The sequence below is a fragment of the Scyliorhinus canicula genome, chromosome 28 (assembly GCF_902713615.1).
Source record: "Scyliorhinus canicula chromosome 28, sScyCan1.1, whole genome shotgun sequence".
Taxonomy (NCBI): Eukaryota; Metazoa; Chordata; class Chondrichthyes; order Carcharhiniformes; family Scyliorhinidae; genus Scyliorhinus; species Scyliorhinus canicula.
In genome coordinates, this window is record NC_052173.1 from 3,355,534 (window position 1) to 3,373,196 (window position 17,663).

Genomic DNA, 17,663 nt, shown 5'->3' on the forward strand with positions numbered 1-17,663 from the left:
CACTATCACCAGGACGACATTCATGTCATTCTCCATCTGTGTATATTTCATAGAAAGAGGTGATACTTGGTGACAGCCCTGGAAAGTGGTTTTAATTATGTGCCTTGATGACCAAGACACTGCTTTAATATCCACAAATTATTTTACTCTTCTGCTGTGTGTTTCACCTGCTTAAACCAGGAGAACTGTTGCTACTGCAATGTGAATGTCAATTTTGAGTCTTTGGAGTTTCTCAGACAATAAAATGGCAGCTTCTTTCTTTTGGAAGTCGCACAACCCTCCAAATGGACAGTGGAAAGCAGGAAGACTGAAATGGCAAGTTGTCTAAAATTTTAAAAACAGAAAATGAAGATTAAAATAGGCATGAGCATATTTAAGGAGAAGTAAAATTAAAATAAGGAATGGTGATTTAAAAAAAGGCTAAGGGCATGCAGAATCAAAATGTTTGATCTAGGATTTGTGTTTCCGGTGACTCTTTTAGTGTGACTATTCCAATGATAAATCTATTTCTTACTTTTAAGTAGATGGTTGCTGTGATCATATTGTTAGTGTGTGAGCTGAAAATTAAATCTGCCCATGGAGCCAGGAAGAATTTACCTCCGAGGAGTCTGAGGGTTATCTAAAAGTAACTTTTGATAATCAAACTTTTCAGCATATAAATTGCATGGAATCTAACAAAATTAGAGTCTCTCTCAGTAGCTGTCAAACACAGTCACATTGAGCAAGCATGACAGACCACTACCTTCCCAAGGACAATTATGTTTGGGCAATAAATGCTGGCCTTCTCAGCAGTCTTCGCATCCCAAGGATGAATAAAGAAAAGCTCCAACACTCTTTACCCCTTCAACTCTGCTATTCACTTTATTTTAATGGTTTACCTATACACCACAGTAATCTAAAGTTTCAAAACTTACACATAGTCAAACATTATAAGTCCCCCTCGAGTAAAGCACTTGAGGTTATTCTTATTTAAAAAGAGAACTCCGCTTTCTATGCTTTGTATGTGGCGTATGTCATCAGTGGCGTTAACTTGAAAGGATGAGTATCGCTCCATTGTGGGACCAAAGAAGGAGGTTGCATGGCCCTAGACAGAAAAATTTCAAAGACAAATTTAGTAGCGCTCCTCTGAAGACAGAGCTCACGTACCCACCACCTCCACTCAAAGCTAACTTTAATATTCCCAATGTAATGCATAGCAGCAAATATAAATCAATTATTCAACAGAAACCACTAAATTCAATAGGATTTTGAATTCCATTTCTGATACTTACACAATGTGGTGAATGTAATTCACATGTACTGTATTGTATGGTATTGTGTCCTTGTGGCCTCTGCCCACAGGGGGCGATGAGGAGCTTGTATAGGGCTCCACCCTTGGCTCCGCCCATGGCCCCTCCCACTACCGGAAGTATAAAGTCCTGCAGCCGTGTGAGCCTGCCCTCAGTTGTAAGACTATTAAAACCACAGTTTACTTCCAATTTTGCTCCGAGTGAATTGATGGTCACATCAATTTAATAGTCTTAGAAAACTTGAAGAAAACTACTATGGAATCAGCCCTCAAACCTGATCGACTAGAACTCGACCCGCAGGCTGCAGAGGCGAAGGAAATCTTCCTACACTGCCTCCGGTGTTTCAAGGCCTACCTGGCTGTATCGACCACCTCCGAGACTACAGAGGAGCAGAAACTCAGCCTACTGCACGCACGGGTGAGCCATCGCATCTCTACGCAACTCAATTGTCTCCGGTCTAACTATGGGCGCCAGCGACTACTCGAGAAAGGGGCCCAGAACGTGGAGGACAAGGTAGAGCTAGCGACTCACGTTCTGAAGTCTAAACTCATTCCCCACGGACCAACGACCCCATCGTGGACCCCCGACCAGCGACTGCCCCAGGCCTGCGCCACGCGGCCACCCACTCACTATGGAGCGCCAGCATGCCATTTTTGTGGCCAGCCCCAACACCCACGGCAGCACTGCCCGGCCCGCAACACGACCTGCAGCAGCTGCGGTCAAAAAGTATGCCTGGTGAAATCGAAACCCTCTACCTCCCCCGCAGTCCAGAACAATCGCTCTCAAGAGGTGCCTGGGATTCTTCTCTTATTACGCCCAGTGGGTCCCCCAGTATGCAGACAAAGCCCGCCCACTATTTAAGACCACACTCTTCCCACTGTCAGCTGAGGCCCGCCAGGCCTTCAACTGCATCAAGAAGGACATCGCCAAAGCCGCCATGCGGGCGGTGGATGAATCCATCCCCTTTCAGATGGAGATCGACGCCTCAGAGGTTGCTCTCGCCGCCACTCTGAACCAGGCAGGGAGACCAGTCGCCTTCTTCTCCCGAACCCTCTCCGCCTCGGAACTTTGACACTCCTCAGTCGAAAAAGAAGCTCAAGCCATTGTGGAAGCCGTACGGCACTGGAGGCACTACCTCGCATGTAGGAGGTTTACCCTCATCACCGATGAAAGATCGGTTGCCTTCATGTTCGACAACTCGCAAATGGGCAAAATAAAAAACGATTAAATCTTGCGGTGGAGGATTGAACTCTCCACCTATAATTATGACATCATATATCAACCGGGGAAGCTCAACGAGCCCCCAGATGCCCTGTCCCGTGGCACGTGCGCCAGCGCGCAAGACGACCGCCTAAAGGCTATCCACAACGACCTCTGCCACCCGGGGGTCACCCGGCTCGCCCACTACGTCAAAGCCCGAAATCTGCCTTTCTCCACCGAGGTGGTAAAAGCCATCGTCAGGGATTGCCCGATCTGCGCTGAGTGCAAACCACACTTCTATAGACCAGACAAGGCCCACCTGGTAAAGGCATCCCGGCCCTTTGAACGCCTGAGCATCGATTTCAAAGGGCCACTCCCCTCGACCAATCGAAATGTGTACTTTCTGAACGTCATCGATGAGTTCTCCCGCTTCCCCTTTGCCATCCCGTGCCCCGATATGACCTCCCATACAGTCATCAGAGCCCTGCAGTGTCTTCACCCTGTTCGGTTTCCCCAGCTACGTACACAGCGACAGGGGTTCGTCCTTTATGAGCGACGAGCTGCGTCAGTACCTGCTCGACAAGGGCATCGCCTCGAGCAGGACTACCAGCTACAACCCCAGGGGGAACGGGCAGGTGGAGGGGGAGACCGCGACGGTCTGGAAGATCGTCCTACTGACCCTACGGTCCAAGAATCTCCCGACTTCCCACTGGCAGGAGGTCCTCCACGACACACTCCATGCAATTAGGTCCCTCCTGTGCACTGCCACTAACCAGACCCCGCATGAACGATTATTTGTTTTCCCTAGGGGCACTACCACGGGGGCTTCGCTCCCATCTTGGTTGAGGACACCGGGCCCGGTTCTCCTCCGGAAGCACGTCCGGACACACAAAACGGACCCACTAGTAGAGAGGGTACTACTGCTACATTCAAACCCCCACTACGCCTTTATTGAATACCCCGACGGCCGTCAGGACACCGTTTCCCTCCGGGACCTGGCGCCTGCAGGATCTACCACCACCACAGCCGAGGTACCCCTCACACTACACCCCTCCCGACCCCCCACACCCTGCGCCCCCGTGCCTATAGGTTTCCTGCCCACGCCCTTGCCCCTGCGCCTATAGGTTTCCTGCGCCCCCCTTCGCCCGTCGCACCGGTCAGGAACGGAGCTCGGACCGAAACACCCCCGGAGTCCACCCCCATACCCACACCGACCGTCACCACCCAGCCAAAGGACGACTCGGCCACCGGACCGGCTCAGCCTGTAGACCAGTCACCCCCGCCGGACTTGATTTTTTTTACAGGGGGTGAATGTGGTGAATGTAATTCACACTGTATTGTATTGTATGGTATTGTGTCCTTGTGGGCTCTGTCTGTGAGCCGTTGCGTGGCTCTGCCCATAGGGGGAGATGAGGAGCTTGTACAGGGCTCCACCCTTGGCCCCTCCCACTACCGGAAGTATAAAGTGCTGCAGCCGTGTAAGCCTGTCAACAGTTCTTCTGGTCGCAGGCAGGCTCAGTTCTAAGACTATTAAAACCACAGTTTACTTCCAATCGTGTTCCGAGTGAATTGATGGTCACATCACACAAGTTTTAAGTATCTCATTAATCAGGGTGGCACAGTGGTTAGCACTGCTGTCTCACGACGCCGAGGACCCGGGTTCGATCGCAGCTCCGGGTCACCGTCCATGTGGAGCTTGCACATTCGCCCCATGTACCCAAAGATGTGCAGGAGGATAGATAGATTAACCACACCAAATTGCCCCTTAATTGGAAAAAAATAATTGGGTACTGGAAACTTATTTTTAAAAAGCATCTCATTAATCATATGAATTGGGAGGGCATCATGTGCAGCATCAGCCCTCCGATCTGCGTGTGTACAATAATTAAGTTTACATCCCGAATCAGCTCTGAACATTAAAGAAGCAAAATGCGGGCAGCACGGTGGCGCAGTGGGTTAGCCCCGATGCTTCACGGCGCCGAGGTCCCAGGTTCGATCCCGGCTCTGGGTCACTGTCCGTGTGCAGTTTGCACATGTTTGCGTGGGTTTCACCCCCACAACCCAAAGATGTGCAGGTTAGGTGGATTGGCCACACTAAGTTGCCCCTTAATTGGATAAAATTAATTGGGTACTCTAAATTTATTTAAAGAAGCAAAATATTTTTTAAAATCTATAAATCAGTTTGAAAGGCTCCTCAACTAATACGAACTGATTAAGAAAAGGATTTTTCAAACTTTTATTTTGAATCAACAATAAAAGTATGCAAGGAAATAACATGCACACCGAAACCATTGCGTGGAATGACACTGAGTCAACATACTGCTCTAAAACCAACAGCATGTAGATTGTACCTCATTGCCTGAGCTAAGCTGCTAACTTCCTCATTTGAGACAAACTGTTGTGGGGACCAGCCGAGTGGCATTTTGTGATTTCCTCACTAGGTAAGGCCGAGTGCAAAGGAAAATAGGTTTCTAGTGATATCCCAGCAGCCATTTTTGCATCAACATTTCAAAAAGCTGCAAAGCAGCGGCTTCCAATCCCACATTGATCATCCACATTTGTACATTCAAAACACATTTTTAGAAATCTCAAATACTTGGGGAATGGTCAGTATTGTTGGTTTATATTCAACTGCATAAAGGATTCACTTAAAAAGGGAAATTCCAGGCTCTGAACAGGTGATGGATAATTTAGCACCCTTTAGTCTCAGCATACTGAGTATATATTAAAGAAAAAGCAGGGCGGCACAGTGGCTAACACTGCTGCCTCATGTCACCGAGGATCCGGATTCGATCCCGGCTCTGGGTCACTGTCCGTGTAGAGTTTGTACATTCTCCCTGTGTCTGTGTGGGTCTCACCCCCACAACCCAAAGATGTGCAGAATAGGTGGATTGGCCACGCTAAATTGCCCTTTAATCGGAACATTTTTTTAAAAAACCACCGAACTGCTTACTTTCAAATTCCATCTTTGAATTATAGTCACGCTTTACAAGTTAAATTGCAACATCGGTGAACCAGGGCTCATCAAGAGACTCAACCCAGATCAACCCAGCAAGATCAAGAGACATGAAGCTCTAGAAGTACAACCCTTAATAATAATATTTATTGTCACAAGTCGGCTTACATTAACACTCCTTAACCACTCGTGCACATCAAGAGACCAATTAACTTAATTGGTTGGAAACTCTTGTGGGGTGACCCCCCCGCAAATCGCATTCATATGTTTTGGTCCTGCCCAAAACTGGAGGGGTATTGGTGGGAGGCCTTTAGGGTAATCTCAAGGGTTGTGCATGCGAGACTCGAACCAGGTCGCCAAGAAGCCATATTCAGGGTGGCAGATCGGCCAGTGTTGGAAGCGGGTGCGGAGGCAGATGTCTTAGCCTTCGCCTCGCTGATCGCCCAAAGGTGGATTCTGCAGGGATGGAGGTCGTCTTCTCCGCCCTATGCCTCAGAGTGGCGGGGGGACCTGCTGGAGTTCGTAACGCTCGAGAAAGTAAAGTTCAAATTGAGGGGGAGGATGGGAGGGTTCTGCAACTCATGGGCCTTGTTCATCATGTATTTTCACAAATTGGATGGCATTGAACATTTGGGGAGGGGGGGGGGGGGGGGGGGGATTGGAATGTATAAATTAATGCTGATTCTTTTTCATTGGTGTTTTGTATTCAAAATGTTGGGAGCTGTTTGTGGGTGGAATGAGGGGATTGTTGGCTAGGGGATTGCCATTGTATTTGTTATATGAGGAAAATATGAAAAAGGAGAATACAAATATTTATTTTTTAAAAACTTAATTGGTTGGAGGAGCAGGTTAATGTACTATACTTACCCCATGATTTCCCACCCAGAGCAATTCATCTTGAAGGTCAAAATGTGATGCAGTTACAGGGACTCCAACTTCTGCGACAACTCTGTGCAGCTCTGAATACATTCCCTCCACAAGGTGAACAGATTCAGGTCCAGAGACCGACATGCCATCCAGCTGGACACCATCTGCTTCCAGTTCGACATTCTGCAACAAGCTTGGGTCAAGTCTTGGGTCCAGCGAATGTTCAATTGAACTGTCCAAGGATGGGTCAATGCCAGGGTGCAGGGACGATGAGTATTCTCCAAGGCCAGAATCAAGGCCATCAAAATTCATGGTTTATTCTAAGGATGAAAAAAATAAGAGGCAGAATAGCAAAGAAGGAAATTCCAATTCAGAAAACTGTTACTTCGATCAGTATTTTCTAGGATATGTATAAAAGAACAAAAATCACTCCCAGTTTTTTCCCCCATTAATACTATCCTGCACCCCCGATTCCATACCTAGGAAATTCCATTACCACAGTGCTGTAACACACAGCAAAACAAAATTCTGTATCAAAGCATAAACTGCAGAACATGGAAATTCAAAGTCCACCATGAAATTAGAATTAAACCACAGCTCCTTCCAAACTCCAACCCAAGATAACAGGACAACATTTCAAGGACATGACATGTCAGGATCCAGCCAAACTTCAGATTTATTTAATTCGAGCCCACAGTGCAACATCCACAGTGTAACGTCTCCAGCTTAATCCAAACTAAATAGAACACAAAGCATCCGATTTACACTTAGCATTAATTTCCAAACTTCAATCCTCCATTTATGTACAAAAACATCAAAGCCACAAATAATTAAAAGAAAAAAGTTGGGCAGGGATTCACTCCAAATTATCACCCATTTCACATTCTAGTAATTATACCCAATCCATTTCAGAGAAAACACAATAGCCTGAAGAATATGTTTATTCAATATTACAGGAAAACAGAAATTCTATAACTTGCCTTCCAAAAGGCATTGATCCCCTGCTGAGCATCCATTGGTTCCTGATCCAATGCATTTGGGATGGCAAATACTGGTAAGCAATGCAACGCTGCAAGGCATTGCAATTGTCCGCAACATGCATGCTTCCAATAGCTATTACTGGATAGTGAACAGCAGTGGGAATTCTGACCAATTTCCCCTTTTGTCACCCAGTAGGAGCAAATTTTTGCATCCCTTCTACTGCACTTTCTGAAATCAGCTGACCAATGTCAACTTGCTACTCACTGGATAGAGAGAATTTATATTTTATTTTAAAGCTAGGACATACCAGTGAAATAAGTAGATCCACAAAGGTTCTGACAACTACATTTTACAGGGTCCAAAGAATGTCTCAGGTCTGTTTCAATGCAAGAGATGGGCAACCAACAACTTAAAAGTTGTCAAGAATTCAAGTCTCATGACAGCACATGAAAATGGTTGTGATGTTGCAAAAACTAATGAAGGAAGGGCTGTCCATTCTTTACTAAGATGCCTATTACCAAGATCATGACAAAAATAAATACCAAGGTTTCACTACCATCCCAATGCACATGTCAATCTGTTTAGATGGAGGTTACCAATATTCTTATTAATACTGCAATGCAGGGATAGGGGCAATCAAAGAAACAGATTGCACTAAACACCCTGAAGCAGAAATCAGTGCCACTTGAAACGTTCAAATGTTACATACAAATTTTACAACAGGAAATCAAAATGGCATTGAGTCAAAGGACAAATTGTGAAGGGGGAAAGAAAGATTGCGAATGAAGCTAAACACCTCCTTCTCTCTGAACTGAAAGCAATCACGACTTTCTGATGTTATGGAGTATGAATGAATGATAATTTATAATGTAGTGTTAAGAAAGATGAACCAGGGGCAGCACGGTGGCACACAGGGTTAGCACTGTACCCTCACGGTGCCGAGGTCACAGGTTCAATCCCGGCTCTGGGTCACTGTCCGTGTGGAGTTTAGAACAGTACAGCACAGAACAGGCCCTTCGGCCCTCGATGTTGTGCCGAGCAATGATCACCCTACTCAAACTCACGTATCCACCCTATACCCGTAACCCAACAACTCCCCCTGAACCTTACTTTTTAGGACACTACGGGCAATTTAGCATGGCCAATCCACCTAACCTGCACATCTTTGGACTGTGGGAGGAAACCGGAGCACCCGAAGGAAACCCACGCACACACGGGGAGGACGTGCAGACTCCACACAGACAGTGACCCAGCCGGGAATTGAACCTGGGACCCTGGAGCTGTGAAGCATTGATGCTAACCACTATGCTACCGTGCTGCCCCAGAGTTTGCACATTCTCCCCGTGATTGCGTGGGTTTCACCCCCACAACCCATGGGTTGACCACGTTAAATTGCCCCTATTAGGAAAAATTAATTGGGTAAATTTTTTTTTTAAATAGAAAGATGAACCAAAGACCAAATGTGGGCAAACAAGGTGCGCAGCAAATCGGGCTAATTTGTGTATTTGATAAGAGACTGCTTTGGAGTGGCACAACTAACGGTAACTTAGTGCAGCTCACATGAAACGAGACAAGCGAATGGAAACTATTGAGATCCTTCAATATTTTTATTAAATTTTCCAGACATTCACTTCACATAAAACTGATGCAGGTGGAGGACGGTGTGCCCTCCGCGATATTACTTAATTTTCTGTCGTCCTTGCGTCGTTTCCACGTTTTTTTTAACTTTTAACCTCAAACAATCGTTGTCAGGCTGTGACCTGAAGGATATAGAGCGGCCATCGGACCGTGGCTAAGGTGGGGATGAAAATGTCAGCCAGGCCCAGCCAGTACCTCAGAGTACCCTTTCCGGTTACTTATTCAATTCCACTTCCGCGGCCCGTTTCTTGCACATTAATATTAAACCTACCAGCGTTTCCTCTTTACCGTTGATCGTGTCGCACTGAACACAAGTTTAAAAACATAAACAAACGCCACTAACACAAAGCTCAGAGTAGCTTCACCGGCAAAGCGCCTACCCACAATCCACTGCCACAGCTCGGTCTGATTGACAGGCATCCCGCCCAATCGGCAGCTCGGTCTGATTGACAGGCATCCCGCCCAATCGGCAGCTCGGTCTGATTGACAGGCATCCCGCCCAATCGGCAGCTCGGTCTGATTGACAGGCATCCCGCCCAATCGGCAGCTCGGTCTGATTGACAGGCATCCCGCCCAATCGGCAGCTCGGTCTGATTGACAGGCATCCCGCCCAATCGGCAGCTCGGTCTGATTGACAGGCATCCCGCCCAATCGGAGGCTCGGTCTGATTGACAGGCATCCCGCCCAATCGGCAGCTCGGTCTGATTGACAGGCATCCCGCCCAATCGGAGGCTCACTCTTGCACATTTAACTCACATGTTGAGGCGGGTTTTTAAAAATTGGGCCCTATCAGGATGCCGCTCGCAGGAGGATGACGGTTCCGCGCCAAAATCGAAATCGGCTTCAGGGGGGGTCAGGGCAAAACGATCGAGGTTCAAAGAAGGTCGGGGAATCTCAATGCAAATTCTCAGAATGAACATGAGACGCCTTTTGGTGAATCTCCATTTTGAGATCCGTTGATAGGAAGGTAACTTTATTTGTTTCATGTTCCCCATCCCCAATAATAGAAGATAGAATAATCGCTTATTGTCACAAATAGGCTTCAATGAAGTTATTGTGAGAAGCCCCTAGTCACCACATTCCAGCACCTGTTCAGGAGGCTGATACAGGAATTGAACCATGCTGCTGACCTTGTTCTGCATTACAAGCCAGCTGCTTAGCCCACTGAGCTAAACCAGCCCCTAGAACATACAGTGCAGAAGGAGGCCATTCAGCCCATCAAGTCTGCACCAACTCACTTCCACCCTATCCCCGTAACCCAATAACTCCTAAACTTTTTGGTCACTCAGGACAATTTATCACGGCCAATCCACCTAACCTGCACGTCTTTGGACTGTGGGAGGAAACCGGAGCACCCGGAGGAAACCCACGCAGACACGGGGAGAACGTGCAGACTCCGCACAGACAGTGACCCAGCGGGGAATCGAACTTGGGACCCTGGCGCTGTGAAGCAACTGTGCTAACCACTGTGCTACTGTGTTGCCCAATAATGTCCTGCTTCTCCTGCGGGTCATGGTTCACTGTCTCCAGGATTGTTTTGAAATTTTCGGGAAGTAACGAGGAATATCCTGATCACCGCTTTCAAGAGAAAATTTTTTATTTTTTAAAAAAATAATTTTTATTCAAAAATTTTGAATTTATACAACAACAACGAACCATAATAAAATACCAAAAATAACAATAATATTTAGCCATCATAAACATTCGCCCCACCTCCATGAACAACACAGCATTTTAATAACAACGCAAATTAACACAATATTAAGTTACATAATAGGAACTCCAATAAGGAACACACCCGCCCCCCCTTACCCCCCACCCCACCCCCCCACCCCCCCCCACAACCCCCCACACCCCACCCCCCCCCCACACCCCCCCCCCACACACCCCCCCCACACCCCACACCCCCACCACCCCCCCCACCCCCCCTCTATCTGCTCCCTGAGTTCCTCCTCCCATTTAGCCTTCAGCTCCTCCACTGACAACTCCTCCACCTCCTGCATTACCTTATAGATGTCAGACACCTTCCCCTCTCCGACCCACACCCCCGAAAGCACTCTGTCCATCGTCCCCCTCGAGGGCAGCAAAGGGAATCCCTCTACCTGTCGCCTAGCAAACGCCTTTACCTGCAAGTATCTGAACATGTTCCCTTGGGGAAGCCCAAATTTATCTTCCAGTTCCCCCAGGCCCGCAAACCTCCCGCCAATAAACAGGTCCCTCAATTTACTGATGCCTACCCTTTGCCACCCCCTAAATCCCCCATCCCTGTTCCCTGGGATGAACCGATGATTGCCACCCAATGGAGCCTCCATCGAGCCCCCTGTTTCCCCCCTATGCCGTCTCCACTGTCCCCAGATTCTTAGGGTCGCCGCCACCACCGGGCTCGTGGTAAACCTCTTAGGGGAGAGCGGCAACGGCGCCGTTAAGATGGCACCCAGGCTCGTACCTCTACATGACGCCATCTCCATTCTTTTCCACGCCGCCCCTCCCCCCTCCATCACCCATTTACGCACCATTGACACATTGGCTGCCCAATAGTACCCCAGAAGGTTGGGCAGCGCCAGCCCACCTCTATCCCTCCCTCGCTCCAGGAACACCCTCTTCACTCTCGGAGTCCCATGTGCCCACAAAAAGCTCAAGATACTGCTAGTCACTCTCCTAAAGAAGGCCCTGGGGATAAAGATGGGCAGGCACTGAAAGAGGAACAAGAACCTCGGAAGCACCGTCATTTTGACGGACTGCACCCTCCCCGCCAACGACAATGGCAGCATGTCCCACCTCTTGAACTCCTCTTCCATCTGATCTACAAGTCTGGTGAAATTATGTTTGTGAAGAGTCCCCCAGTCCCTGGCCACCTGCACCCCCAGGTACCTAAAGCTTTCCCCTGCCCGCCGAAGCGGGAGCCTACCAATTCCTTCCTCCTGGTCTCCAGGGTGCACCACAAACACCTCACTCTTGCCTAAATTTAGTTTATAACCTGAAAAGGTCCCAAACTCAGCTAGCAGCTCCATCACCCCCGGCATCCCTCCCACTGGGTCCGCCACATACAGTAACAGGTCATCGGCATACAGCGACACCCTATGTTCCTCCCCACCTCGCACCACACCTCTCCACCTCTCTGAATCCCTCAACGCCATCGCCAGCGGCTTGATTGCCAGTGCAAACAACAAGGGGGACAGGGGGCAACCCTGCCTGGTCCCTCGGTAAAGCCGGAAGTACTCCGACCTCCTCCCATTCGTGGCCACGCACGCCATCGGGGCCTCATATAGCAGCCTTACCCATCTAATGAACCCTTCACCAAATCCAAACCTCTCCAGCACCTCCCATAAGTACCCCCACTCCACTCTATCGAAGGCCTTCTCCGCATCCAGCGCCACCACTATCTCTGCCTCCCCCTCAATCGCCGGCATCATGATGACATTCAACAATCTCCGCACATTCGTGTTCAGCTGCCTTCCCTTCACAAAACCTGTCTGGTCCTCGTGCACAACCCCTGGCACACAGTCCTCTATCCTGGTGGCCAGGATTTTTGCCAGCACCTTGGCATCTACGTTGAGGAGAGATATGGGCCTGTATGAACCACACTGCTGGGGGTCCTTGTCACTCTTTAAAATTAACGAGATCAGCGCCCGCGACATCGTTGGGGGCAAAGTCCCCCCCCTTCCCACGCTTCATTAAGTGTCCGCACCAGCAAGGGGCCCACTAGGTCCACAAACTTTTTATAAAATTCCACCGGGAACCCATCCGGCCCCGGTGCCTTCCCTGACTGCATCTGCCCGATCCCCTTAACTAGCTCCTCCAGCTCAATCGGCGCACCCAACCCTTCCACCTGCTCCTCCTGCACCTTCGGGAATGAAAGCCCGTCGAGGAACCTCTCCATTACCCTCCTCTCCCCCGTTGGCTCCGACCGGTACAGTTCCCCGTAAAAGTCCTTGAAGACCTCATTCACTTCTACCCGCTTCCGCACCACATTCCCACTCTTGTCTCTCACTCCAGCAATTTCCTTAGCCGCATCCCGCTTGCGGAGCTGATGAGCCAGCATCCGACTCGCCTTTTCACCATGTTCGTACACTGCCCCTTGTGCCTTCCTCCACTGTGCCTCCGCCTTTCTAGTGGTCAGCAAATCAAATTTAGCCTGCAGGCTGCGCCTCTCCCCCAACAGTCCCTCCTCTGGTGTCTCTGCATACCTCCTGTCCACCTCCAGCATCTTTCCCACCAGTCTATCCCTCTCACTCCTCTCGCTCCTCTCCCTGTGTGCCCGGATGGATAGCAGCTCCCCACGAATCACTGCCTTCAGGGCTTCCCAGACCACCCCCACCTGAACCTCCCCCGTATCATTCACCTCGAGGTACCCCTCAATACTTGCCCGGACCCTCCTACACACCTCCTCCTCCGCCAACAACCCCACATCCAACCGCCACAACGGGCGCTGGTCCCGCACCTCCCCCATCTCCAACTCTATCCAATGCGGAGCGTGGTCGGAGATTGCAATGGCCGAATACTCGGCCTCCTCCACTCTCGGAATCAGTCCCCTACTCACCACGAAGAAGTCTATCCGAGAGTAGACCCTATGTACGTGGGAGAAGAAAGAGCACTCCCGTGCCCCCGGACCCACAAACCTCCATGGATCCACCCCACCCATCTGGTCCATAAACCCTCTCAGTACCTTGGCCGCCGCCGGCCTCCTACCCGTCCTAGAGCTGGACCGATCCAGTGAAGGATCCAACACCGTATTGAAGTCCCCCCCCCCCCCATGATCAGACCTCCCGCCTCCATATCCGGGACCCGTCCCAACATACGCCTCATAAAGTCCGCATCGTCCCAATTTGGGGCATACACACTAGCAAGTACCACCGTCTCTCCTTGTAGCTTGCCCCTAACCATAACATACATACCCCCCTTATCCGCCACCACCTCCGATGCCTCAAACGACATATTTTTCCCCACCAGAATCGCCACTCCCCGGTTCTTCACATCCAACCCAGAGTGGAAAACCTGCCCCACCCACCCCTTCCTCAGACGGACCTGGTCCGCCACCTTCAGGTGGGTCTCCTGAAGCATTGCCACATCTGCCTTTCACCCCTTCAGATGGGCAAGTACCCTCGACCGCTTCACCGGCCCATTCAATCCTCTCGCATTCCAGGTGACCAACCGAATCAGAGGGCGTCCCGCCCCCCTCCCCCGTTGACTAGCCATAGCCCGTCGACTGCCCGCCCCAGGCCAGCACCCCCTGCCCAACTCAGTCCCCACAGCGACAACACCTCACCTCTGTCCCCCCAGCCCCCACCAGCTCCTTCCTGACCCTACCAGCAGCAACCCGGTATTTCCCTTTCTCCCCTCCCTCCCCCCACAGGCTAGGAACCCTCCTAGCCGCGAACCGTCCTCCATTGTACTTCCGTGGGTCAGCTAACTTCTGCTGACCCCGGAAACTCCCGCCAATAACCCGACCCCTCCCAAAGTGGGATCATCCCCCAATCTATCCCTTTTCTTGGCACCGCTCCAGCGCGGGGAAGAACCAGTTACGGCCCCGCCTCCCCCCGTCATCGTCTCCACCCCCCAGCCCCGCAGCGCGGGAAACCAGAGGAAAGCCCGCGCTTTTGCACTGCCCCACCACACCCTTCTGACGCAGCTCCCAAATACCAGCCCCACTCCATACCCCCAACCCGACATAGAATACAACAAACCCTCCCCGCAAGATACAAAACTCAAACAATGCCCCACAGCAAAAAAAACATAACCGAACAACACCCCCATAAATAACCAGATCAAAATTGCAAAAGTACAAAAAAAAAGAGAACACAGCAACAGCAGAATCCAGCAATAAAGTATTACAACCGACCCAGCAACCCCCAACCCCTAGTTCAAGTCCAGTTTCTCCGTCCGCACGAAGGCCCACACCTCCTCCAGGGAATCGAAATAATAATGCCGGTCCAAATAAGTTACCCACAGGCGCGCGGGCTGCAACATTCCGAACTTTATCTTTTTCCTGTAAAGCACCTCTTTCGTCCGATTAAACCCGGACCGCCGCTTAGCCATCTCCGCACTCCAATCCTGGTAGATCCGTACTACCCCATTCTCCCAGTTGCTGCTCTTCACCTTCTTGGCCCAGTGCAGCACACATTCCCGATCACTGAAACGGTGGAACCTCACCAGCACGCACGCGGGGGTTCATTCTCCTTAGGCCTCCTGGCCAGTACTCTGTGAGCTCCCTCCAGCTCCAGGGGCAGATGGAAAGACCCGGCCCCCACTAGCGAGTTCAGCATCGTAGCCACGTAGGTTGTCAGGTCCGACCCCTCCAGCCCCTCCGCAAGGCCCAAGATCCGCAGGTTTTTCCGCCTCATGCGGTGACCAAACTCCTCGAAGCGTTCCTGCCACTTCTTGTGCAGTGCCTCGTGCCCCTCCACCTTACTCACGAGGATCCCGGCCTCCTCCTCTCGTTCAGTGGCCTGCGTCTGCAACTCCTTGATGGCAGCACCCTGGGTCGTCTGAATCTCCGAGAGCCTTCTGTTCATTTCCTGCAGAGAGCTCAGTGCCTCAGCCTTGAAGTCTGCAAAACAGCGCAGGAGAGCAGCTTGTTGCTCCAGGGCCCACTGCTTCCACTCCTCTGGAGCTCCACCGGCCGCCATCTTGGAATCCTTCCCCCGTTTTTTCTGGGGAGCTGCTGCCGTTTTTTCCCCCTTTCCACTCTGAGTTCGAGTCATGGACTGCGGGGAAAGTCGATCAGCACACCTTCTCCCACCGGGAGACGTCGAAAAATGTCCATTTTGGGCTCTAAAAAGAGCCGAAAAGTCCGTTTAAAATGGGAGCTCCCAAATGTGCGGCTTCCTACGTCATCGCCACCACCGGAAGTCTTCAAGAGAAAAATTATGATTTTTTAATTTTCCTTGAACACTTTCATTTACAGTATTAGTTATAAAACATTTGGGGGTACGGGTGGAAAGGACTGGAGTAGTTGGAGGCAGGACTCCTGATGAAACCTCCAGCAATATGTCCAAAAAACGTTTGCATGTCTCAGCAGTGGAGTTCTTCAGTGTCCTGGACAACATTTAGCACTCAAACAGCATCATCACGAAAACAGATCATCTAGACATTGCCTTATTGTTGTTTGTGGGAGCTTGCTGTGCACAAATTGGTTACAGCAGGGGTGGGCAAACTTTTCCGTGCAAGGGCCACATTCAGAAATTCACAATTCACAAAGGGCCGCATAGTATATTAAGTAAAATAATTACTTCACCCGGTTATGATTCTGGGCGCCTCATATAGAACATAGAACAGTACAGCACAGAACAGGCCCTTCGGCCCTCGACGTTGTGCCGAGCAATGATCACCCTACTCAAGTCAACGTATCCACCCTATACCCGTAACCCAACAGCCCCCCCCCCCCCCCCCCCCATTAACCTTAAAAAAAAATTTTTTTTTTTTTTAAATGACTTGGTGGGCCGCAGAAATACCTTTGGCGGGCCGCATGCGGCCCGCGGGCCTTAGTTTGCCCACCCCTGGGTTACAGCATTTCCCACTTCACCACAATGACTCCACTGTAAAGCACTTTGGAATGCCCTGAAGTTGTGATAGGTTATTTATAAATATATTTTTCAAAGACATGAAAAACCTGAAGGGGAATTTAAGATGTTGAAGACATCAAAATAGGTCCTGCATTTCTGGGGCTCTGAAATGCACTCTGAAGAAACTAGTTTTAAAGATGATGCAATAAAGTAAAATCAAAATACTGCAGAAGCTGGAAATCTGAAATAAAAACAAAATGCTGGAAAAATTCAGCAGGTCTGGCAGCATCTGTGGAACAAGAAGCAGAATTAATGTTTTGAATCCATATGACCAGATGCAGACTCGAAACATTGACTCTGTTTCTCTCTCCACAGATGTTGCCAGACCTGCTGAGTTTATCCAGCATTTTCTGTTTTTATTGTTAAAGATGGCGTACTCTGGTTCATTTGAACTAATTTAGAATTCATACTTATAATGGACTTGATTCACCTGCCTTTGCCAAGATTGCCCAGAGGCAGAAACGGGTCAGCCATTAATCTGCAAATTTGCCTCCGTGAATTTGGAAGATTCAGGCCACTGTATCTAATCCAGCTCACCACACTTTCACTCTCACTTCAGGTATCACTCTTGGCGCAATAGATAGCAGTCAGAAGGTAGTTGGTGTAAGTTCCAATCCTGATATTCCATACATAACCTAGACTGATAGTCATATAAAAGCTGGTTTAGCTCAGAGTTAAAGAGCTGGCTTTTAAAGCAGATCAAAGAAAGCCAGCAGCACGGTTCAATTCCCATACTGGCCTCCCCAAATCGGTGCCGGAATGTGACTAGGGGCTTTTCACAGTAACTGCATTGAAGCCTACTTGTGACAATAAACAATTTTCATTTCATTACAGTACTGACAGTGCGGCACTTTCTGAGGTGCTGTTGTTGGACATATGAATATTCCAACATAAAAATTAGCAGCAGGAGGAGGCCACTCGGCCCCTCGAGTCTACCCTGCCATTCAATAAGATCATGGCTGATCTAATTTTAACCTTAACTTCACATTCCTGCCTACCCCTTATAACCTTGAACCCCCTTGTTTATCAAGATTCTATTGACTTCTTCCTTAAAGATATTCAAAGACTCTGCCTCAATTACCTTTTGAGGAAGAGAATTCCAAAGTCTCACAACCCTCAGAGAAAACATTTTTCTGATCTCTGTTTTAAATGGCAGCAGGGTAGCATGGT

General features: G+C 49.5%; 1 protein-coding gene across 3 annotated transcripts in view; it reads right to left on the minus strand.

Moving 5' to 3' along the window:
- The window catches only part of pan2 (poly(A) specific ribonuclease subunit PAN2), a 186,947-nt gene extending 177,606 nt beyond the window's left edge, over nucleotides 1–9,341 (minus strand). For 2 of the 3 annotated variants that reach the window (XR_005458974.1, XM_038786521.1), the window contains exons 1-2: nucleotides 6,313–6,624; nucleotides 915–1,084 (exon numbers count right to left, since the gene is read on the minus strand). Coding sequence is in view for 1 of the 3 variants with exons in the window: in XM_038786521.1 (XP_038642449.1) it covers nucleotides 915–1,084; nucleotides 6,313–6,624 (482 nt within the window). In the remaining 2 variants the exon portion in view is untranslated. Of the gene's footprint in view, nucleotides 1–914; nucleotides 1,085–6,312; nucleotides 6,633–9,202 lie in introns of those variants that run through there. The other variant, XR_005458973.1, reaches the window with a different exon arrangement.
- Between the last annotated feature and the right edge of the window lie 8,322 nt (nucleotides 9,342–17,663).